This window comes from Rattus norvegicus, chromosome 1 (assembly GCF_036323735.1).
Source record: "Rattus norvegicus strain BN/NHsdMcwi chromosome 1, GRCr8, whole genome shotgun sequence".
NCBI lineage: Eukaryota > Metazoa > Chordata > Mammalia > Rodentia > Muridae > Rattus > Rattus norvegicus.
The window spans coordinates 175,892,829-175,916,113 of NC_086019.1; the positions used below are offsets into that span (position 1 = coordinate 175,892,829).

A 23,285-nucleotide genomic window follows, 5' to 3' on the forward strand; every position below is an offset into this window, starting at 1 on the left:
CCTGATTTTCATCTACCCTCAAGAAGTTCTCTCTACCTTCTAAGTGATAGCAAGAGATAGAACCTGGGTCTGACAGACTCTTGTCACTAGTAAGCTTATCCCTGTCACACCATCACAGAGCCCCTTCCAAGGTCTTTCTCAGCAGGCTCTTGGGCAATTTTTAACTGAAGTCTCTCACTAAGCTACTGAGTGAACCTTCATTCACTCAACAAGTATTTATTAAACTCAAGTTGGATACTTAGGCTCTTGGCGTCTGTATCAATGAATCAGTTAAGTTCCTACACTAAAGAGGCTTGCTGTAGTAGGAGGAAAGCCAATAGTAATGTGATGTATAAATAAGTCATATACGTCACAAGGTAAGATGATAACTGCTGTGGGAGAGTTACAGCACTAGCAGGAGCCTAGGGCGCTGGAGACACGGAACAATATGAAGTGGAATGAACAAGAAGGGCCGCCCTGTGTCTGTGAGAACTGAGCAGAGGCAGAGGCAGATGAGAAGAGAAAGGTTTAAGGAGAATCCTGGGGTCCATGGTTCTCAATCGCAATCCAATGATCTCTCTGACCCAGATGGATGCAGCCTTGTCAGACCTACCAGCCCACAAACTCTGTCCATGGGAAGCTCCGTGTCTGGGGATGGAGAGACTAAATGAGATTGGCTTTGAGATGGTCCCGCCTCTGGAGCTTTGTCCCTCGTTTCTGTGGGCTTAAACTTCTGCCTTTCCATCTCCTGGGCCAACCCCAGCTATCCATCATGAAATAGATGTGTAATTCAGATGTTTTTGTTGTTTGATTAGTTTGGGGGGGTTGTTTGTTTGTTATGTTGTTGTTTTGTTTTGTTTTTGAGGGAGAAGAAGAAAGCCATCTAAAAGCCAGAATTCCAAACTACATGTGCTCCAGTCTCACTGGACCTTACCTGCTGAGGACCTCTAGGTGGCCAGCACTAGTGAGGTTCCTCCCAAAGTCATTTGTACTATGTCAGTACACATGTCCACGTGTGTCTGTATGAGTGTGTGCTGTTTGTGGGTGCCTGTAGAAAAAAGGCACTAGATTCCCTGAGCCTGGAGTAAAAAATGGTTGTGAGTTACCTGACATAGGTACTGGGAACTAAACTCGGGTCCTCTGGAAGAGTAAGGCATCCAACCTCAGAGTCACCTCTCCAGCCCCTATCCAGGGTCTTTCAGGAGGCTTCCACAACCCTACCAGCTTGGGAGCATCTCCCCATTTCAGAGTTGGGGAAACTAAGGCTCACAGAGGTTATGGTCAAAGGTCATGTGAGATGATGCACTGCCCCAAATAACCAACCTTCTGTGTCTCATTCTAATGAATTCACTGAAAAATAGTTTGAATGCAAAAAGAACAGCAAGTACTGAAAAATATTCAAATTCTTAAAAATTATAAGACTATTGGAAGTTATGTAAGCGCTGCAAAAACAGTCCCAGGGTAGTCTAAAATTTCTCATTTTTTAATTTTTTTTTGGTTAAATCACCAGATTGTCCAGTTTCACATTTACATAAATTCTTCCTAGACAGTTCACCACGTTCCCTTCATCCATCCCCTAGCCCCACAAACACATGTGGCTGGCTATTCAGTGTATGTGAATCTCATGCTAAGAATGTGTGGCTCTTCTGCTGTGTTTACCCCACGATGAATTCTCTCCAAGTCTCTGCATTTCCCTTGCTCAGAAGACAGGCCACCTGGTAACTCCCCAGAAGGTGAAAATGCAGTTCCCAGGCAGAGGCTGGGTTACAGTCTCCTCTCACTGAGTCAAGGCTGTCTTCCTCCTGTCAAGAAACAGAGAGAAGGAGCTAGAGAGATGGCTCAGTTAAGAGGACCTGGGTTCAGTTCTTAATACCCTGGTAGCTCACAACCATCTGTAACTCCAATTCCAGGGGATCTGATACTCTCTTCTGGTATCCAAGAGCATCAGGCAAGTACATAGTGCACAGACATGCAGGCAGGCAAACCCTCATACACATAGAATAGATAAATCTAAAATAATTTTTAGGAGATAACCCCCAATCTTTAGAGTAATCCTCACGTTCATGCTGGTCCTGACTAGCTTTCAAGAGCTCTCTCATCCCTTGAGGCAAGTCTCCATCCTTTGAGTTCCTTGCAACCTCTGTAAGTCCTTTTTATGGCTCAGTGATCTGGGATGGTTCCCACCAGGTGGGAAGGGCAGACAGAAGGGAAGACCCACTGCCAACCTAGTTAGCTCAGAATGAAAAGCCTGGGTGTGGTCTTCATTTTGGACATTACTGTCTCCCAGCTCCCCACCCAGCTGCTGGGTGACTTGCACAGCTGATTAGAATAACCTGAATAGGCTGTGACTACCTCAGTGTGTTTGGGGGACACTCCCAGTACCCTCAAAGTCCTCTGCAAGCTTCAGTGATTTTTCCCTAAGACAGGATTGCTTAGAAGTTCAGTGGCATAAAGTGCTTATTAGCTAAGTAACTAATGAGGTCTCATTAGAGACTTGGATTTCTAGTCTCAGACAAGACAGGCTAAATCTCAGCTCCATCAAGAGGCAGGTACAGGCCGTGGATGTTTCAGCCTCCCTCACCTCCTTTCTGGGAGAGCGATATGGAGCCAGTTCACATCATAGGAGGCTGGGCAGGCAGTGCATGGGAGAAAGCTAGTCTCCCAGCCCTCTTTATTTTTCAAGCAAGCCTTGTGTTTTACCTCTCTATCTGAGGGGTGGAGTTGGGGGTCCTACCAGAGGATGAAATGTCAGACAAACAATGGCTTATTGTGTGGACCCAACACACCTGAACTTTCCTGGAAGAATAAGCCAGATTTCTTGGCTAGCGCAGGTTCCTAAAAGTAGGAAGAGACTATGTCAAAGCAAAATTCTTATTTTCCCCAGACTAGACCTGTGGGCAGGGCAGGGTGGGGCAGGGACGTGCCTGCCCTGGCAGCAGCTGCTTGCAGGTCAAGTCATGGAGGCTTTGCACAGGCTCCTCGGAGGCTTCAAGCGACACTAGAAATATCAGAACCCCTGGCCACCAGCAGCCTGAAGCCACATTCCTTATAGTCACCACCGCCCCCAAACCCTCCTCATATTGAGTAACTATCCCAAACTGCTCTCAATGGTTCTGCTTCTAGAATGGCCAAAGGTGTGAGGGCCTCTCCAGTCTTTTTTTCCTGCCTGCTTAGCTTCCTTTCTGTTCACCCCAAGATCCCTGCTTTGTCAGGGACCTGAAGAGTTAACTTCAGATGCTGGGGTACAGTAGTAACTCTGCTCCAGGAGGGGATCCATGCTTTAGTTCCCTGAACTTCCTGCTTTGTTCTCGTCTGGTAACACCAGATTAGACTTGGCCTCCAAGAGCAGGCTTGGGTTTGGATGGAAGGTGTGGTTTTATCACAGAAGACTCATTACTTGAGGCAACTGTTACAAGTGTCCTGCCAGACTAAATGGCTGCTCCTTCTGGCCACTCCTCTCAGAGGTTGAATTTGGAAGGCAGCAATGTCTTGCCTCCCTTGTGTCCTGGGGATCACAAGCAGTACTTCTGGCCTCTTGGGCTATGCATCGCTCACCTCTAGACTAAACCTTCCCAGTGTGGTCTGTCAGAGCTCCTTAGGAAGGGGGTTGGCTGGGCCTGCATGTGGGATTATCCCATCCCCTATTTGAGCTGTTCAGTGATGCTGGTCTGTAGCCATCCCTCCAAAGGAGCTGTCTTCCTGGATGCTGCTGAGCACATTATGGGGCAGGGCTAAGATCTATCCATTCTAGACCGGTTCTAAGGTGTGGCATAAAGCAATGAGCTTCCAGGCTTGGTTCATTCACTAGGAAAATGTAGATTGTTGCATCTTGAAATAAAATAAAAAATAAAAATAAAAGACCCATTAACAGCAAACACTGACCTCCAAACCCTGGAGAACCATTGTCTATGGTTCTGTTGTTGGTTTTGTTTGGTTATTTGGTTGGTTGGTTGGTTGGTTGGTTGGTTGGTTGGCTGGTTGGTTTGATTTGGTTTGGTTTGGTTTGGCTTGGCTTGGTTTTCTGAGTTGGGGGCAGGACCTCACTCTATAGTCCAGACTGGTCTAGATCATACTATATCACTTAGGCTGGCCTCAAATTCATAGCAATTCTCCTGCCTCTGCTTCCTGAGTGTTGAGAATCCAGACATGTGTCACTGTGCCCTGGCTCTATCTCTGTGATTTGACAGCCCTACATAACTCAGAGGAGGAGAAATGGGCATTTTATTCCTTTTGCTACCACCAGCTTTTGGTGTCTTTCCTTCTGTCCATTTCCATCACTCTGGCATCTTCTCCTGGTGATCTGGTTTACCTCCGGAAACTCTGGGGTTCCACTTTCCTATGGGCAGGAGCCCTTTACCACCTTGCCCTATGTTCCTGCTGGGTGCTAACTGCCTTTCCTTTTATCTGTTCCCTTGCCTCCTTGCCTCTGCTATTGGCTAGCTGACAGTAGGGAAAGTATCCAGCGGAATAGGGGCTGCAGCTGAAGTTCTGGTCAATCTGTACTTGAATGATCACAGACCTAAGACACAGGCCACCTCTCCAGACCTGGTAAGGAAATGCACTGTCAGCCTCAACCTGAAGATATTTGCCCAGCCTCCCTGGGCAAGAGTGTGGGAAAACTGAAAGGGAACGATTCTCAGAGAACAAGAGGTTGTTAAAAGTCTGCTGGATCCAGCAGAGGTTGGAGGAAGCCACATTTCCTCAAAGACTAACTTCCCTTGGGTCCCTGTGGTTGATTTTCCAAGTGAGGCATGCGCCCTGCTATCCATGGCTTTCAGGATCCATTCAGCACCAGGCTCTGCAGGGATGTTGGACAAGTGCCCTACCTTCAGTGTTTAGTGTCAACCTAAGCAGCCCTGGGAACTGAGACATGAGTAACAGGGCGAGTGTGTCTTCCCTCTGGCTCTCTCCCTCCTCGATCTAGGTGGCATATTGCTATCAGCAACACTGGTCACTGGTCAGAGTTGATTTGCTTTTCTTTGGACAGGGATGGGGTGGGGGGACTGGCCTGGCAGGTGCTGGTTGCAAGTCAAGTCATGGGGGCTTTGCACAGGCTGAGGAGGCCCAGCACCAGTCTGCTCCAGCTCTTCCCTCCCCCGTTTCGAGTAAGGAGGGAACTATAAGACAGCACAAACACCCCTTTCCTGCACTCTCTTGAATGGATTTGAGGTGACACGCAGTCCTCACTCGATCCCCATCATTCTTGGTGCCCCCCGATCACTCATATCCCTGATCACTGCAGGGGGCAAAGGCATATAGCACACCCTGTCTCGGCTGCTCTTCCTATTGCCGTGATGAGGTACCCTGACAAACACAGTTTCAGGGAGGTTTATTCAGCTCACAGTTCAAGGCACAGTCACGCAGGAACTTGAAGCAGCTGGACATGCTGCATCCCCAGTCAGGAAGTAGAGAGAGGTCGACTCAAGCTTACTGCTCTTCTATCAATAGAGTGTGAGCTCCTAGCCAGAGAATGGTACCACTCACAGTGGGTGGGTCTTCCCACTCAGGAACTCATCAAGGTAATCCACCATAAGCATACAGAGAAGCCCATCTCCCAGGTGATACTAAAGTCTATAAAGGAGACGACTAGAACTGACTATCACACTGTCATACCTAGTGACACTTGTCCTCTAGGGCTCAAGAAAGTAACACTAGATAGACATATCCGGGCAAGTTGTTCGCTCATTTAGATCAGCCCGGGAAGAAGCCCTGCAGGACTGGAGGCCGTGTGGGGAGGGTCCCACTGTACCATGTTCTTCTTTGTAGTGACATAAGCTGCAGCCAAGAGCCCAGAAGTCCCTGTGATTTTTTTTTCTTTTTAAAGAATTTCAACAAGCCTAGGCCTGGCCTTTGAAGACTTATTCAGCCCCAGCACTTTGCTCTTTCTCCTGCCCACAGGAATCCCTGCGAAAGGCGGAATTCCCCCTGAGCCTGGGTGGCAGGGACACCTGCTACTTTTGTAAGAAGCGCGTGTACGTGATGGAGCGACTGAGCGCCGAGGGCCACTTTTTCCACCGAGAGTGCTTCCGATGCAGCGTCTGCGCAGCCATCCTACGTGTGGCTGCCTATGCCTTTGACTGTGATGAAGGTAACCCTGGGGGCCAGGAAAGCGCTGGCCTCTGGCCTTGGTCTCAGATGTGGCATTGTTCTGGTGAGTGGTGGGTGGCGGCTCTAGGACACCCAGCACTTACCAACAGGAACACACTGCTTAGGGAAACTGGGAGATGCTACCACAGAGAACTGAAGCCTTCGGCACCCACAATGCAGAGGGCACGATGATACCTGCTGTCTGCCGAGGGCTCTCTCTCTCATTCAGCCCCACCACTTCACATGGCACCTGTGAGGCCAAGATATTTAAACCCGATAAACCGTGTGACATGCCCAGCATTAATGGTGTAATAAGAACTTCATGAATGATGGTATTCTAATAAAGCAGGCGGGGTGGGAGATTGCTCCGTAAGTTAAGTGCTTGTCTTGCAGCCATGAGGGCTTTAGTCCAGTCCCCAGAACCTGTGTTCTGTTTAAATGAGCAGGTGTGGCAGTGCACACCTTTAATCCCAGTACTGGAAAGGCAGAGTCAGGTTGGTCTCTGAAGTTTGAGGCCAGCCTAGGTTACATACTGAGATTCTGCCTCAAAACAAATGAATAGAACAGAAAGAAAAAGAGAAGCAATGTATGCTGGTGCATGCTCATAATCCCAGCACTGGGGAGACGAGTGAATCCTCAGGACTCTAGCTGGTCAGCCTAGCCTACTCCATGTGTTCCAGGGAGAAACCCTTCCTCAGAACAAAAGCAGGAAACCAAGGTAAATGGTACTTGAAGAACTATAGCTGAGGTTATGGCCTAATCTACACACACACATAACTACCCACACACATATGTATACCTACCTGCACATATCCAAAAATATGAATTATAAAATTGGCCTTAATATTAGCACCTCTTTGGGTAAGTGGCCTACCAGAGCTCATCAGCAAAGACAATATATTCACTGTACAGAGAGATCACTTTTTTAAAAAAGATTTGTATTTTATGTGTATGAGTGCACTTTCTGCATGTATACATGCGTGCCAGAAGAAAACATCAGATCCCATTACAGATGGCTGTGAGCCACTGTGTGGTAGCTGGGAATTGAACTCAGGACCTCTGGAGGAGCAGCCAATGCTCTTAACTGCTGAGCCATCCCACCAGCCCCAAGAGATTACTTTCAATCCTTAAGCCTTTGATTTTATATTGTCATATACAATATAGGACAATAGGACACAGTGCTTCTAATTGTGAATCTTAAAACTATCCTACATGCCTTTCATCCCAGCACTCGCTAGGCAGAGGAGGGCAGATTTCTGAGTTCAAGGCCAGCCTGGTCTACAGAATGAGTTCCAGGGCGGCCAAGGACACACAGAGAGACCCTGTCTCAAAATAAAAATAAATGAACAAACAAACAAAAACTATCCTTGCTGGGGTGAATTTAGACAGTAGCACCTACTCACCACATGATCTTGGGGCTGTTAAAGTCTTGGTCCCTCAGCCTCCTCATATGAAAAATGAGGATAATGATAGGACCAGTATGGACATTGTACACCAGTGATCCCAGCACTCAAGAGGCAGGGACAGTAAGAGTCTGAGTTCCAGATCAGCTGGGACACATATAGAGACTGCCTCAGAAGAACAAAATGAAGAGATAACAGTTCCTAGCTCGTAAGAATGTGGGGGCTGATGAGTTAAGTTATATAAAGTATTTATTAGGTCCTCCCACTGTTATTATTATTACTGTGTTTTTACCATCGCCATTGTTACTGTTGTAGAAGTAGGCAGGAAGGCTATTCTAGAAGGTACCCAGTGGTCCCAGGCAGTGCCATTTTACCCAGCATGCACTCTGCCTGGGTCTTTTCTCTCATTCCTGGCTGGCTGTCCTGACCCTCAAGATTCTGGAAATACTGAGGGTCTGATTGATACTTGAGGAGCTACCTAGTTATTTCCCTGACAGCCGACCTTGTGAAGAAGTCTGACTTTTGTCTGTATCGTGAGTTACCTGGTGGCTTTAGCCCCACTCAGAGGTTCCCCATTGCTGGCTCCACCTATCTTGGAGCCACTGTAGGGCAGGTGGATAAGCCCCTGCGCATGTCTGAACCGTGCTGGGTTGATTTCCAAGGTTGTTGTATTCCAACTGGACGAGGATAGACGTTTGTTCCAATGGTTGTCTGTAGAGAAAAACTGCATGTGCATGTATGTGTGTATATTTTCTCACAGGCAAATTTTACTGCAAGCTCCATTTTGCTCACTGTAAAACCAGCAGCAAACAGCGGAAGAGACGGGCAGAGCTGAATCAGCAAAGAGAGGTATGTTGGTCTCAACAGTGCTGGGCGAGCAGGGGCAATCCCTCCCCCTTGATGAAGTCTCTAAAGACAGCCTCAGAGTTAGACAGACTTCTTTAGCCCCAAAGGGAGGTAGCTTTAGGGAAATGGGAAAGTAAATAAAAATAAAGGCAGTAAAGTTACCTATGACCACTTACCTTGGGAAAACGCCAGTTGACCTTATGGTAATTGTTCAAGACTACTGGCATTTGGAACACTGACATTGTACTGTCTCTCCCCCAAGATCTTTCCCTGTGTGAATAGATCCCACCTCTCTAGCTTTCTAGGTTTCTTCGTCTTCACTGAAAGTTTATCAAGAACAGGTTGCTGAGACTCTTCCTTCTTAACTTTTTCCCATTTTAGTGTATGTATGATGAATGGGTTTTCTACACATATGTCTCTGGACTACATGTGTGCCTCGTGCCCATGGAGGCCAAAAGAGGATGTCAGGTCCCCAGGGACTGGGGTTACAGACAGTCATGAGCCATCATGGGGGTGCTGGGAATCAAACCCAGATCCTCTGGAAGAGCAGCCGGTGTTTTTAACCACTGAGCCATCTCTTCAGCTCCTGTGTAATTTCAGCACTTGGGAGACAGAAGCCGGGGCATTTGAACTTGAAGCAAGCCTCGTCTACATATGAACTTTAAGATCTGTCTAAGCAACTTAGCCATACTCTAACTCAACGAGGAGTGGGGATGGGTCAGGGAAGGAATTGGAGAGCAGTAGGGAGCTGACATTTCAGAGGTAAGACCTTATTTTTTAAGTGAGACAGGATCTATCTATGTAAACCTGACTGGTCTGGAACTCAATCGTTACCCCTGGCTGGCCTCCAAGTCATTGAGATCTACCTGCCTCTGCCTCCTGAATGCTGTGATCAAAGGGGTGTGCCACCACGCCTTGCTTAGGAGTATAATTTCTAATGCTATTAAAATATTGTATTTTATGCATAGTCAGTAATCTCTTTCAGTAGTTCCATCCTGTTGGACTTTTATGCCGTTTAATATTATCTCTCAAAGATTTCTACAGTGAATGTATTTGCATACAAATCCTAATCCCTGTTTGTAATTATTTCTGGACTATGTATCAGTACAAGAGATGTGCAAGCCAATGGGCATGCATATTTCGAAGGCTAGAGAATGGCATGGTGAGTTTGCCCCCCTTAAAAACAAGCAAGGCCCACATTCAACACCAAGAACCAGAGCTCAGTCTGCTTGGCTGGAGGCAGCCTCCTCAGGCTCACTGACTAACTGTCCTTGCTCTGCTGTCTTCCTCAGGAGGAAGGGACATGGCCGGAGCAGGAAGCAGCTCGGAGAGATGTTCCAGCAGAAAGCTCTTGTGCAGTGGCGGCCATCAGCACGCCAGAAGGCAGCCCCCCAGGTATCTCCACCTCCTTCTTTAGGAAGGCACTCAGCTGGCCTCTCAGGCTGACAAGAGGCCTGCTCAACCTGCCCCAGAGCCTGCTTAGGTGGATGCAGGGACTCCTGCAGGCTGCGGGCCACCATGTGAGGGACAATGCTCACAACTACTGCTTCATGTTTGAGCTCCTGAGCCTGGGGCTGCTGCTGCTCTGGGCTTTCTCCGAGGTCCTGGCTGCCATGTACAGGGAGTCTGAGGAATCCCTGGAGAGCATCCGCAGCTGGCTGCTCAGGTTTGTCCCAGTGAAGCTGCAGTGAGCTGCGGGCTGCCCCACAGTGCCCTAACATTTCCAGTGTAGACTGCGATGTTTGTAGTTTGCTCAGGCTCTGGCCAGCATCTGTAACCAATTAGCTCCAAGCCAAAGAGTCCCACGTCGGCCACTTCCGCCTGTTTGACAGGATTGAGCATCTATTCCTGGTGCTAGGGCCAGGGACAACATGAAGGATTTTTGTATGTGTTTGTTCTTTTTAACAGCTTTGTGTTGTTTCTTTCTTTCTTTTTTTTTTTCAAACCAAAGTGAGCCATATTGCTGGGTTTACATTTCAATTTTTAACTTTTCATACGCCAAAAAAGAAAGCACTATTTTTCTACAAGGATCAATATTTCTAACCGTTTCAACCATTATGGCCAGTTTTACGAGGCCCTTGAGCTTGGCAGTGTGTTGAGACTCATTGCTGCCAGCAAAGTTAATGAGCTGGGACTAGAGTCACAAAGGAGAGGGTACCGTCATGTGATCAATGCCTTTTGGTTTACTCATCCAGATGCCACCTGGTCACAGTGCATGCTGAGTTTGTTTGTTTCAAAAATGCAGATATGTAAAAACATAAAGAGGTCAACAGAAGTTAAGCACAGGAGCAAAATAAACCAAAAGTGGTCAAAGTGCACGGCAGAGTGTCAATGCTGTCCGTCCTCAGGATGGGAGAGAGGTACCCTGCTCGTACGTTTTGAAATCAAAAAGGAGCCTAGAGGCTTTCCCTCTTGCCCACCAAACCATAGCCAATGGCATAGAACTACAGGGTTGCCGTGCGGCAAGCAGATAGTCTCCTCCCACTAATGGGTGCTGCAGGGAGAGCCTCTCGGCACTTGACCCTGAATAGCTATGTCAGGCTGATGTAATGCTGAGGGCAAACTATTTCAGATGGCGTCATTTTCACCAACCCCAGCTGCAGGCTGAGCCAAAGCCCTTCAGGTCCGCCATGGTTCAGCTTCCTCTCCCCTAGGTTCTTTGAACCGGGTACTTGCCTCTGGGAAGCATGGCCTTGATCAGTGCTGGTGGCATCCTGGTGCTTAGTCACGTGCATGTTTCCTCAACACAGTCTGAAAACCTTTTCCCAGTGCCCCAGACAAAGAATAGCATCTGGTCTTTGGGTGACTCCAAGCCCACGGTGTTTTCCCCTCTGGAAAGAGCCTTCAGCTGTCCCCACCCTGTCTATGATGCTTAGCTTCAGAAGCAGGCTGAGCAACTGGAGGGCTACTAAGGGCCTTCTAGGTACTTCTCATGTCTACAGTCACTGGGTGCAAGACAGCTATTTAGAGCATCCACCAGTAGCATACACTCTCAGGACTAGGAAGGTCTGGTTAAAGACCTTGAAAGCTTTGGCGTAAGCTTTCTGCAGGGAGGGGAAAGAAGGGTGCCTTTCTAGACTCTGCCCTGAAGATATGGGAAAGACAGGCATGGCTATGGCCAAGTGTGTGGGAACCAGCACCTCTGACCTTGTTGGAACTGTTGCCTGTGTGGTGACGTACACTGTACGTGCCCCGAGTATAGCTGGGGTGTTAATGGCCAAGCATGATGGGAGGAGCCCTTGAGTCCTATTATGTTTCATTATGTCACATGAATTCTCAAGGTCATGTTATAGTGATTTTTCTCTAGTTCAGGGTGGGCTGGGATACTTTGTGGAATGCTCTGGGAAGCCAGAGTGAACTCTCCAAAAACAAAAAAAGAAAAGAATTCATTTATAGCCACACAGAGGCTGTTTTGCATTACTCTGGTAGACAGGGTGTGTCTACACAGGGCTGAGACATCTGTATATTCTGAGACCTTAACCTTCCTGGTGGGTAACAGCAGGGGCAGGTCCTGGGAGACAGATACTCTGGAGATGAATTTGCTTCGAGGATGAGTATGAGATCCCAGAGAAAACTGGGGACAGAGGGGCTCATGGGGAGAGAAGGTCCTGGGAACATTTGCAGACAAGCATGGAGTTCTGTTTCTATGCAGACCCTGGGCATCTACTCTTGGAAATGACTAGCTGGTCGCCACCAGGAAGGTTGGTCCCTCCTAGGCAGGCAGTCCTTTGTGAGGGACAATGGTTGCTCTGTTCCTCACCTCCAGTGTTCTTTCCTATGTGATTTGGATTTGTTTTAGGCCCTCGCTAAGTCCTCCTTTCTGTCTTTCTCTTTCCAATCTCACTTTGCGGCCGCCAGTACGTTTCAGCCTTCCAGTCCTTCACCCACTTCTTGGCTGACACTTCTGCTCTAAGGTGACTGATTTTCTTGGCAATTTTCACAGAGAGGTACTAACCCCTAACCCGCTTTCTGCACCCCATTCTCTGCGTCGGTCGTAGTGGTTCTGCTAACTGTGAGTGTCTTGCCTACTAACAGACTCCTTAGAGGCATGGGTGGTAAACAGCATGGGGAGGGGTGTCAGCTTGAAAGCTATGTTCTGCCTCCCCTTCTTTGGAGCCTAGCCAGCAGCCTGGGTCCACAACAAGTGCATGCCCCGTGCCCCTTCTCCTCTGGACTATGGGCTGGCCTCTATGCATGTTTTCTCTATTGCATTTTCAAAGACTTTGATCTTTATAGAAGGGTTCACCACGTTTGTGAGACAATACTGAGGGCTCTTGTCACCTTTGAAAACACTTCTATTTAGTAACCTCTGAAAAAAAGACACGTCTAGGAGTACCTTCTTCAGCCCATCCTAATACAAAGATTACTAATTCCTTTGACCAGGACCGTAAGTGACTCACTTTGGTGAGGATTTACAAGCATACTTGTTCCCAGACTCCTAGGCCAGCGTGACCAATGCTCTGTGTTGTGAATATAATAGCAAACCCTTCCCCTGGTTCAGCATAGTTAGTCGTAGGGGTTTGCTATGCCTTTCACGTACCTCTAGGCTCTTAAGTCCCTACTGTTTCACAAGCTTTAATCAGAGCAGTAGTGGTCACAGGAGAAGGGCTGGCTTCCAGAAGTAGCCCAGGTCAGCCACTGTCAGTCTCTGGAAAGGGCATAGTGTCTCTGCTCATTTACCTGGAGCAGCACGACAGTCGCATGCACCTACAGGAAGCAGTCACCACAGAGAGCAGATGTGAGTCCAGCCCCACATTTTCAGACTGCAGCCAGAGTCCTTCTCACGTCACACGCAGCCAGAGCTACGCTGCTCTTCAGCTTCCACCCGGTCCTGGGTCCTGCATGCTGCACTTGCTTGCTATGTTGGCGCAGAGCCCAGCCAGTACAAAGCCCTCTCCTCTCCTCTTTTCTTCTCTTCCAGCATTCCCCTCTCTAAAATGTCAACCAAAGAGAGCCTCCCCTCCCCCGCACCCCACCCCTGCTCTCAGCCTCTTTAGACAGTCTCCTCTCCATCTCGTGGCATGTCTGTGACCCTAGAGAATTCATTTACAGTGCCATACGGAACCCTGTATTTTACACACACAGCAAGCGATGTTTAGGTTTATTTATGATACTTGATGCTGTAAATGAAAATAAATATGGTTCTTTATAAAACCCACCGTTTCCTCTCTTCTTTGCCGTGGAAGCTTCTAAAATCTCAAACACGGGCACCGGTTTAGGGGAGCTGACCTCCCCTAAACTGCTGGTGGGGCTTGCACTTGTGGTGACCCGGGACTCTCTGGGGCTATGCCAGGGCAATCTGAAATATTACCCAAGGGTAATATTTGGAAAAATATCACCAATACTCCGGTGCCAGGCTTTGGGGTCTCTTCCTGAAATGTGTGGTACTTTGGTGTTCTAGACTCTGGGCAGAGGAGGAGAGAGCCAGTGTGACCTTAGGAACAAACTGGGTTGCCATGGCTCTGAGCGCTTTACCAAAAGCCCCACCTGTTTGGGTTCTTATAGAGAAAAAAAAAATGAGTCTTTTCATGGTTCTCACTGGTCCACCCAAGTGATGGGAGGAAAATAAGGAGGAAGGAGTGGGTGTCAGTCTCCGGAAGACAGTGAACCAGCAGGGGCACTCATGGAAGCCCTGTGGTATGAGGCTCCACCCACCTGGCCACTCTGAGCATAGCGCCCTGCAGGCTCTGCCTGACCACTCTGTGTAGGGGAAGGACTTGGAGTCCCCATTGACTACCCTGGACAGTGCCAGATCTCTACAGGGAGGAGCTTCTGCCATTTCCAGACTGGATGTGGTTGGGTTTTCAATATGGCAGGAAAAAGCCCTCTGTGAACTATAAGGGTCCTGGCTTCTCCCAGAGAGCACTTCTGGGACTCCAGGCTCCAGCTCAGCTGCTGATGCCCGAGTCTGCCTTCAGGCCCACCTCAGATTATGACCCAGGGTCCCTATCTCCTCTTCCATTCAAGGAAGACTATTGGAGACTAAAAATCAGGTAGAGGGATGAACAGATGATCAATCCCTTTGCCTATGTAACATTTGGTGCCCACATCATCATTCTAGACCCAGGAGACATAGCAGAGGGCCCCAAAAGCCCTTGCACCTTCCTGATGTTTAATAGTATGTGCCTCAGTGTGTTTTGATTCTGATTCATCTAATCTACACTCTTGTTCATTCATATATTTACCTAATTTTGCTGATCACCTACTGTGTGCTAGGAAATCCAGCTAATCTTGAAAGTCTTGAAGCCTCGTGTTAGGTCTCTGATAAAGTCCTCTAAGTAAATAAGCTTAATTATCTGTTTGGGTCGGCTTTTTCAGACCTGCTCAGAGAGTGTCTTGGTTTGATTTGGCCTGACTACTATATCCTACATAATTGGTATTTGGTAGAATATTTTTTAATCTAAAAACACTGAAGACAAATTTTTTGTGATGGGGGAGATCAAATCCAGGACTTTGGTAGGCAAATACTCTACCACTGAGCTACCTCCCCGACCCTAAGACTTAATATTACTAAGGTGGTCTAATAGAATTAAATGTAAGTTCCTACACAAGTCAGGCAACGTGACTATCCTGCAATGCCCATATTTGGGAAGTGCAGGCAGGAGGATCAGGAGTTCAAAGTCATCCTCAGCTACATAACAAGTTCAAGAAAAACCTTGGCTATGTGAGGCCCTGTGTCAAGAAAATAACCTCTCCCCACCCCAAAAGAAGTTCCTAACAGGGCAAATTTGTGCAATATATGTGCTATAATTAAATATTTGTTAGATCGGGAGGTAGTGATTCTGCATTACAGAACTGTTAACAAAAACAAATTCATGTAGGAGAAACATGAAACAAATTTGACCATTTGCATTTTAAATATTTTTAAATTGTGTGTGTGTGTGTGTGTGTGTGTGTGTGTGTGTGTGTGTAAGGGGGACAGGGAGAGGGACAGGGGGAGAGAGAGAGAGAGAGAGAGAGAGAGAGAGAGAGAGAGAGAGAGAATGGGTTTATACACATAAGTACAGTGCCCTTGGGTGACAGAGAGGGTATTGGATCCCCTGGAGTTGGAGCTAAAGGTGGTTGTAAGATGCCAGATGTGAATGCTGGGAACCGAACTCGGGTCTTCTTGAAGAGAAATAGGCACTGTTTATAACTGACCCATCTCTCCAGTTCCAAATATCTACATTTTTAAAACAGCATGAATTCTAGGCTGGTCTGGTCTACATAGTAAGTTCCAAGACAGCCAGGGATGTGTAGAGAGACCCTGTCTCAAAACACCAATCAATCAATCAATCAGTCAGTCAATAAGTGTCATATAGTTAGAAAAATTAAAATATAATTAGGCAGTCGGACTAGAGAAAAAAATCTGACTTAAACATGGAAGTTCATTGTATTTAAAGAGTTTACTGAAAGTGGGTTTTCCAGGCACCTCCCACAGCGACGCTGATCAAGTTAATCTTTACTGAGCAATGGCCCAAGGATAAATGAGTAGCAGCTATGAACAAATAACCACCATTTAGACAGATTCAAGAAGTAGACACTAAAGGAGAAAAAGGAAGCATTTGGGGAAATGCCCTCCCTTGTCTCTCAAAGAAACATAAATGAATCATGTTATTCTACCTAGGTGATTTTAAGGGGAAATATCAGCTTAGGATTGACCGTAGGGACAGTTTATTTCTTGAAAGGCAATATAGCCACCAAGGTTCCATATCAAAAGGCTCCATACCTTTGACGCAGATATGAAAGAGGATCTTAAGAAAGATCACTGGTGCTAGACAGGTGAGTTAGAGTGATACCCTCCACTATGAGGGAGCAGAGAGTACCAAGGTCCAAAATAGGTTCCCAAAATCCCAGTTTTGACCCCTGGAATTTCATTCCCTCTGTGTCCCAGAGTGAGGTTCTTCTGTGCACCAGGAGCTAACGAAGCCTCTGGCACTGAGTTTTGGAAAGGTGGAATCAATTAGCCAGCCCAGGTCAGTGCCTGGAACTGTGCACTTGGGCTGCTCTGCTGAGCTCTGGATAGCACCTCTCTGGAGGGACTGCTCCTGGAAAAACTTCCTTCCAGCATAGATAAGCTGAGGCTCTGGATACCCTACAAGCTGGATGGACACTGGTCAGAGGCCCCAGATGTGCTGGAGGCACCATCATCTTTTCTCTCTTGTACTCTCATTCCCAGCCTCTTAAGGCAACCATCTATTTCCCCTCAGACATAGGTCTCAGCTCCAGAGTCCTGCCTCCTGAGTCCTGTCAAAGGCATTGTGTGGGGCGTTCCAGAGCTTCCACTAAGAGGAAACACAGAGACCCTGTCTGTGTTGCTAACTGCCTCTCCCCAATGCCCCATGACTTCCTGGACATCCCTTAGGCATCTCCAACACCAATGTTTTCACAAAACCATCTCCTGTTAACCGTCTCCCTCAGCAAAAGACAGCAAAGAGCAGTCTGTCCTTACTCATCTCAAAAGCCTGGTGCCTGAGCCTGCTTTATCCTGGGCCCACACCTGGTCCATCCAGAATCTGCTCTGAGGACGGAAGCGTTTGTTCAGGCTGGGAAGGTCTTGCTGGGGTCAAGCCATAGTTCATGACAGAGCCCTAAGGAAGCAGAACGTAGATGCTGTGTGCCATCCCTACACAATGCTTCCATTTCGTGCCTCCCTTGCTTCCTGAGGGTTGTCATCCTTGCATAAATTGTGTGGCAAAGCAGGTTTGGGTGCCCACACCCCCCCCCAAACACCAGAGGGATGCACCTGAGTTGACAGCTGTTCCCATGATAATTTTGACACCAAGGTCACATTCAGCAGTGTGTCTCAAGGCCACCCATTCTCTCTCCCCTCCTCACTGTCTCCAGCATAGGAATCCAGGTGACACTTGGACATAATAAGTAGAGTGGGAAATGTCCCACCATTGTGATCTGGGATCTGGGTGAGCCTAAGAAGTTGACTGCTGTCTCTGATCCTTTAAGCCCATGTGAGGCTTTAGCAAAGGGTACACCTCGATGGGACAGCCAGCCTCTCAACTGTGTGGCAGCCCAGAAGTGCTGTCAGGTCTGTCCCATCAACCCACATCAGGCCCAGCCAGCTGTAGACTCCATCATGGATCTGTGGCAATGCCTACCACCCCCTCTGTCCCAAGAGTGCTGGGAGGAGATTGTTGCCTCACACTAGCCCAAGAAAGAGGCTAAACCCCCAAGACTGCCTCCCTTCCTGCCTCCCTAAATTGCTGTCAAAGGTAGAGAACCACCTTCCAGAACTTCCAGCTATCCCTACCCATCTTGTTACCAGAGTTGATAGGGACAAAGCCTGGACTCTAGGGGTCCTAACAAACCAGGCTCAGCCACTTGTCCTCAATAGGCCAATTAAGCACTCAAGAAAAACAGAGAAAGCTGTGACTATATTAGGAAAAAATACAGACACCAAGTGAGCTACCACCATTCACCTCACCCCAACCCTGTACTCCTACCCCCATGGCCAACACACGCTGAAGTCCATCTCTGAGGTCTTCATGGAGATCTAAGTTTAAATAGAGGTCAACTAGAAATAGAAAACTAAGTAATGATGTCAGAGGTGTGGCCCTGCCTACGGCGGTCAGGGCGGCAGTCTCTCTGGCGTGGTAATCTCAGAGGTGTCATCACTGTGTGGAGTCTCTTTCCATGAGACAAACACCAGGCTTTCCTTCCCTCAGCATGAGATTCTAGGGAAATTCCAGTTTCGTGGGATCCATTGTCTCCGTAGCGTAGTTAAAGGGAAGGGCACATATGTCTCTTTGAGAATGTCTTCACGTCTGCCAGCACACTACAAAGACTCTCTGAGAAACGTAGACATGGGTCCTGGCTGAAGCCGAACTGGCTGGACACAGTGCCTGTTAGTGACAGGACGGGTGGAAAAGAGAACCATAGCCCAATTATAGCCCCTACCCTGCAGCCGGGACACAACTGCCCAGCTTGATTGCTGCTGCTGGGAGCCTACACAGCCATAAGGAAAACATTGTGCTCCACCCCTCATCCCAATGAAAGGGCTCTCATGCCCTAAAGGAGCCTGCTCTGGGGACTGGTGTCTGATCTTGGGATGCATGTGAAGCTGGCATTTCCTTGGTGTCTGGGTCAAGATTTGGGATGAAGGGTCTGGGATGGGAATAGCACATGCCACTGAGGCCCACGGGATAAAGTTTAACCTAGTTCCTTTCTTCTCTGGGCAGAGGAATGCCTTCTATCAGGGAGGGTGTGCTAGCCCTTTCTTGTTTGATTAGCTGAATGTGTATCTCTTTGCTTCGGCTTTGACTGGGACCAGAGAGGGCTCTCAGTAACACTGTCTGTCATGGTTTCCTTCAGCAGAAGGTGGAACTGTACACTCGTGCACGCATGCGCACACACACACACACACACACACACACACACACACACACACAGGGTCTGTGACACCTGGGGAAAGCACAGCAAGGCAGGGAGAACGACTTCATGGTGAAGAGTACACCAGAGAGAGGCTCAGGGCTACCCATCCATGCGTTCATCTCTGAGCATCCCTGGATGCTCTGCTCCCATTACAATACTGCGATGAGTCCTCTCTAAAGGGCCTGAAGTAGCCACAGTCTTTGAACACGTGTCCTGTTGAGGACTAACAGTGCCAAGGACAAATCTTCCTCCCTGAGCAGTTGTAACACCCCTGGAAATGTACTGAAGAGCTGTCTGCTCAAGCTCTCTGTCACCCTGCTGATGCCTCGTGCCTTATCTCTCCATCACTGATCATAGTCCACCTGGGGACAATGGCTGGGGGGCCATTCTGCATAGCAGTGTAGACCCCTGCCTGTCTGTGGTAGCCTGTGTGCTCTGTCATCCCCTACTCTGCCTATGCTATAGAGGTCTAGCCCCTGCAAACTACATCCTCCAGGGTACCTTGAACTAGCTTCCCATTAGGTTTGAAACCTGGTGGAAGGGTGGTATGGGACCAGGAGAGGAACCAAGGTATTATTCCTGACACCCTAACCCCTAATATAATAGCCTTGGCTTCTGAGAGTTGGTAAGGCTGGCCCTTTACTTTGTCCAGCACCATCATGTCTCCTTGCCTGCCTTGCCCCTCTGCAGAGCTCTTTGACTGGAGCTCTATATTCTTAACGGTATCCTCATTGCTTTAATTCCCTCCACATGTTTCATTTTCAACTTATGTCCATGACTGGGGTATGGGGAGTGGCACCCAGGGGAATTTCTTCAAGCCCTGAACCAAAATCCATGCCGGTAGTCGGGACCTTGAACGCATCTCTCAAATCTCAGTGTGTGTGGTCTCTTCCGCTTTCTCTTCATGAGTCTGGGGGTTGCTAGATGACTCTATAAGCTGAATGTCTAAGGGTGGGCTCCAGGTTTGTCTGACTGTCTTTCTGTCTGTCTGTCTGTCTGTGTACCCTCCACCAAGGATCCAGGCTGATAGGGCAGCAGCCATTAGAAACAAGCTTTTACAATAGGAACATGAGTGTCAACTCAACCTGGCAAGGCCACTCAGAGCCTTGGGTGACAAATCTCCACTGGTCTGAGGCAGACAAGCATCACGTTGCTGGGGCAGAGGTATGTTCTGCCAACTGTCAGAAGGACTACAAAATCCAAGACAGTGTGTGACTCTGTCCAAACAAATGGTTCTGTCATGTTCACAGACATAGAGCCCAGCAACATGTGACCATCTGTGGGGGTCTGAGCCTCTCCGTGTTCCCATTATCTCAGCAAGAAAATGGGGGGTCCCAAAATGCTTTGCTTGAAGGATTATATAAGTGTGACAGACATAGTACAAGTCCCAGTACTCAAAGTATTCCTGGCATATATTAGGGGCCCAATAAAAGCCACCACTGCTCTTATTACAACCATCATATAGACACTAGCAAAACCAAAACCACTACCATCATCACCAAAACTACCACCATTACCACAAATGCCACCCAAACCATAATTACCATCAAAGCCACCATTATTATCACCACCATCAGCAAAACCATCACTATCATCACAACAATCACAACCATGACTATCATCTTTAGCAAAGTAGCCAGTGATATTCCCCAGACACCTTCCGTCCCAGTTGTACTAGCATAAACGCATCGGTGTGCGTGCACACAAGTAAGTTTGCACATACTGAGGGTTAGACTAAGAGCCAGCAGACTGGGTCTGCCTGTACTCACGTTGTATTTGACCTAGTGTTTTAAAACGTCATAGAAAGCTCAGAACTTCTTGACTTGTCTTTACGGGCAGGAAATACAGATACCTCTTTCAGAAAGAGTATGTGTAAAGAGAAGAGAGACTTGGAGGGAAGCATGAAGAACATAGGACTGAGCTGGAACAATGGAGAGACAGGGAAGGAAAGGGCCCCTTAAAGTAGAGAAGGGTGGAAGTCAAAGGTCAGGGGAGAACCTCAAAAACAATGTTGTGCATTCCACTCAGCAAGCAGTTTCCAGGGAATTTTCTGGGAGTAGGAAGGTAAAGGGGTAAAGGTCTCATCAGAATCGTAGGAGATTCATAAGGGGTCAAAGAAAGCTTGCTTGGCTCTTCCAAGACTGGCCAGAAATGAGAGGCGAGTGAACAGGCTGGAGGTAGAACCTTCTGTATATTAAGTACAGGTGGTACCAATCCAGTAGGCAAAGTCAAGAACACAGGAAAGGAAACAGGCGGCCATATTGGGGGCGAGAAGTGAGGGGGAGCCCAGTCCAGCCTGAGGTTTAATTCTAGAGAGGAAATTGGATGACTGCTTCCCTGTGACAGGAGACAGCTCACCAACCAGTCACTGGCTGGACTGGAGCTGGGCTCATGCACTCATCCACTCCACAAGCAAAACAAACCATTTCATTGCCACGTCCTAGTCCGAAGGAGACAACAAACAAAGTAAAAAGGAAATTAAACAGCTTATTAGAAGGCGAGGTTGACTCTGAGGGATAATAAAGGGGAGAGAGTGTGTAGCAGAACAATTCAACACTAAGAAGTGACAACTGGCCAAAGCTTGCAGGGAGTGAAGTCCAGGGATAGCGCTCATCAAGATAAGCACTGCACACAAGGTCGGGGAGAGCAGATTCAAGGGCAACATGAGGGATGGAGACGGTGCCTCTCTGAAGACCTGGGGAACAGCACAGTCGTAACACAGCAGGAATAGAGCAAGCCAAGGGACAGCATTGGGAGATAAGGACACCAAGGCCATGGAGCTAAATTAAACAGGACTCGTCCTCTTAACTGCAGAGTAAAAAATGAGAGACCTCTTGGGGATTTTGAGCAGGGATAGCATCCTCCAACTTACATTTTTATGTGTCGATTCTGTTGAAAGGTGGGACTCAGCAGGAAAGGGATGGGGGTCCAGCTGGAGACAACTTTTTTATATCATCTGGGCAAGATGTGGTGGAGACAGGGAAATGGCAGCAAAGAGACTTCATGCCTGGTGCCTTTGAAGAAAGAACCATCAGCATGGTAGAGGGCTTTGTGACAGATGAAAGGTAGGGTGGTATTGAGGATGCCACTATGGTGCCAACCTAATCACCTAGACGCCATTCCTGGCATATTTGAAGCACACACTTGTAGAAGGCTTTGTGAAGGGTGAGGGTGTATCAAAGATGCCATTATGGTGCCAACCTTAGCTTCTGGAAGCCCCAGACTGATCTGGGCGCAGTGATGAGTGGAGCAGCTGTTAGAGAGTCAAGATGAAGGGTTCACTTTGGACTTATTGCATGTGCTGTGTCTGCTAGACACCCACATGGAAATGTCAACAACAGAAGACACACGTCTAGATGCAGGGGAAGCAGCAAGGCTGCAGATGCAGATCTGGGAACCCTCTCTGCTAGGCTCATTGAGAATCATGGGAGAAGGTGAAACCAGAGGCTGAGTATAGACAGGACCAGCACAAGGGAGCAAGAAGCTGGGCAGAGCTGTCTGGGAGCTGAGAGGGTCCTTTTCTAGAAGGACTTGACAGGCTGGGTCAAAAGGTCAAAAAGATGAGAGCTAAAGAACTTAGAGATGACGCAGTGGGTAAAGAGTTTGCCATAGAAGCACGAGGACCTGAGTTTAGGTCCACAGAAACCCACAGAGAGGCCAGGTAAGACAAGTGGCCCTCTGTAGTTACAGCCTCAGAAGATGGTGATGGGCAACCTCCAAGCACTGGCTCGCAAGACCAGCCATAGCTCTGAACTCTGCGTTTGAGGGCAAGATCCTGCCTTAATGAATGAGGTGTAGAGCATCAAGGATGAGGCTAGATATCGACCTCAGGCCTCCATATGCACATATGCACACACATGTGCACACACGCGCGCACACACACACACACACACACATATACCTATACACATCTAAAACCATCAATGCATACATGTGTATACACCACACACATGTACACACACACACACACGCACACATGTGCGTGTGCACATACACACACACACATACCTATACACATCTAAAACCATCTCTGCATACATGTGTATACACCACACACACACACGCACACATGCGCGTGTGCACATACACACACACATACCTATGCACATCTAAAACCATCTCTGCATACATGTGTATACACCACACACACACACATGCGAACACACACACATACCTATACACATCTAAAACCATCTATGTATACATGTGTATACACCACACACACACACATGCACACACACACACACACATACCTATACACATCTAAAACCATCTATGCATACATGTGTATACACCACACACACACACACACACACACACACACGGAAACATTTGGGGATAGGTTTGTTTGTTTTTTTGTTATTGTTTGGGTTTTGGTTTTGATTTGAAACAGGCTCTCACTGCATAGCTCTGGCTGGCCTGGAACTCACTATGTTGACCAGGCTGGCCTCGAAAACTCACAGAGATCCTCTCTGTCTGCCTCCAGTGTGCTGGAATTAAAGGTGTGCACTACCATGCCTGGGTGGAAACAAGTTTTTAAGGTGACATATCAGATGACACACCTGAGTTTAACAACACCTTGGCAGAGGCAGTTTGAACCAAGCA

At 47.9% G+C, this 23,285-nt stretch overlaps 1 protein-coding gene across 26 annotated transcripts in view; it reads left to right on the forward strand.

Moving 5' to 3' along the window:
• Window positions 1–23,285, forward strand: part of Mical2 (microtubule associated monooxygenase, calponin and LIM domain containing 2) — a 184,717-nt gene that overhangs the window by 112,388 nt on the left and 49,044 nt on the right. For 10 of the 26 annotated variants that reach the window (XM_063269413.1, XM_063269380.1, XM_063269396.1 and 7 more), the window contains 4 exons: window positions 4,420–4,527; window positions 5,878–6,067; window positions 8,230–8,318; window positions 9,608–9,710. In XM_063269413.1, the coding sequence (XP_063125483.1) occupies window positions 4,420–4,527; window positions 5,878–6,067; window positions 8,230–8,318; window positions 9,608–9,710 (490 nt within the window). Of the gene's footprint in view, window positions 1–4,419; window positions 4,528–5,877; window positions 6,068–8,229; window positions 8,319–9,607; window positions 13,470–23,285 lie in introns of those variants that run through there. The other 16 variants (XM_063269419.1, XM_063269441.1, NM_001139508.2 and 13 more) reach the window with 6 other exon arrangements.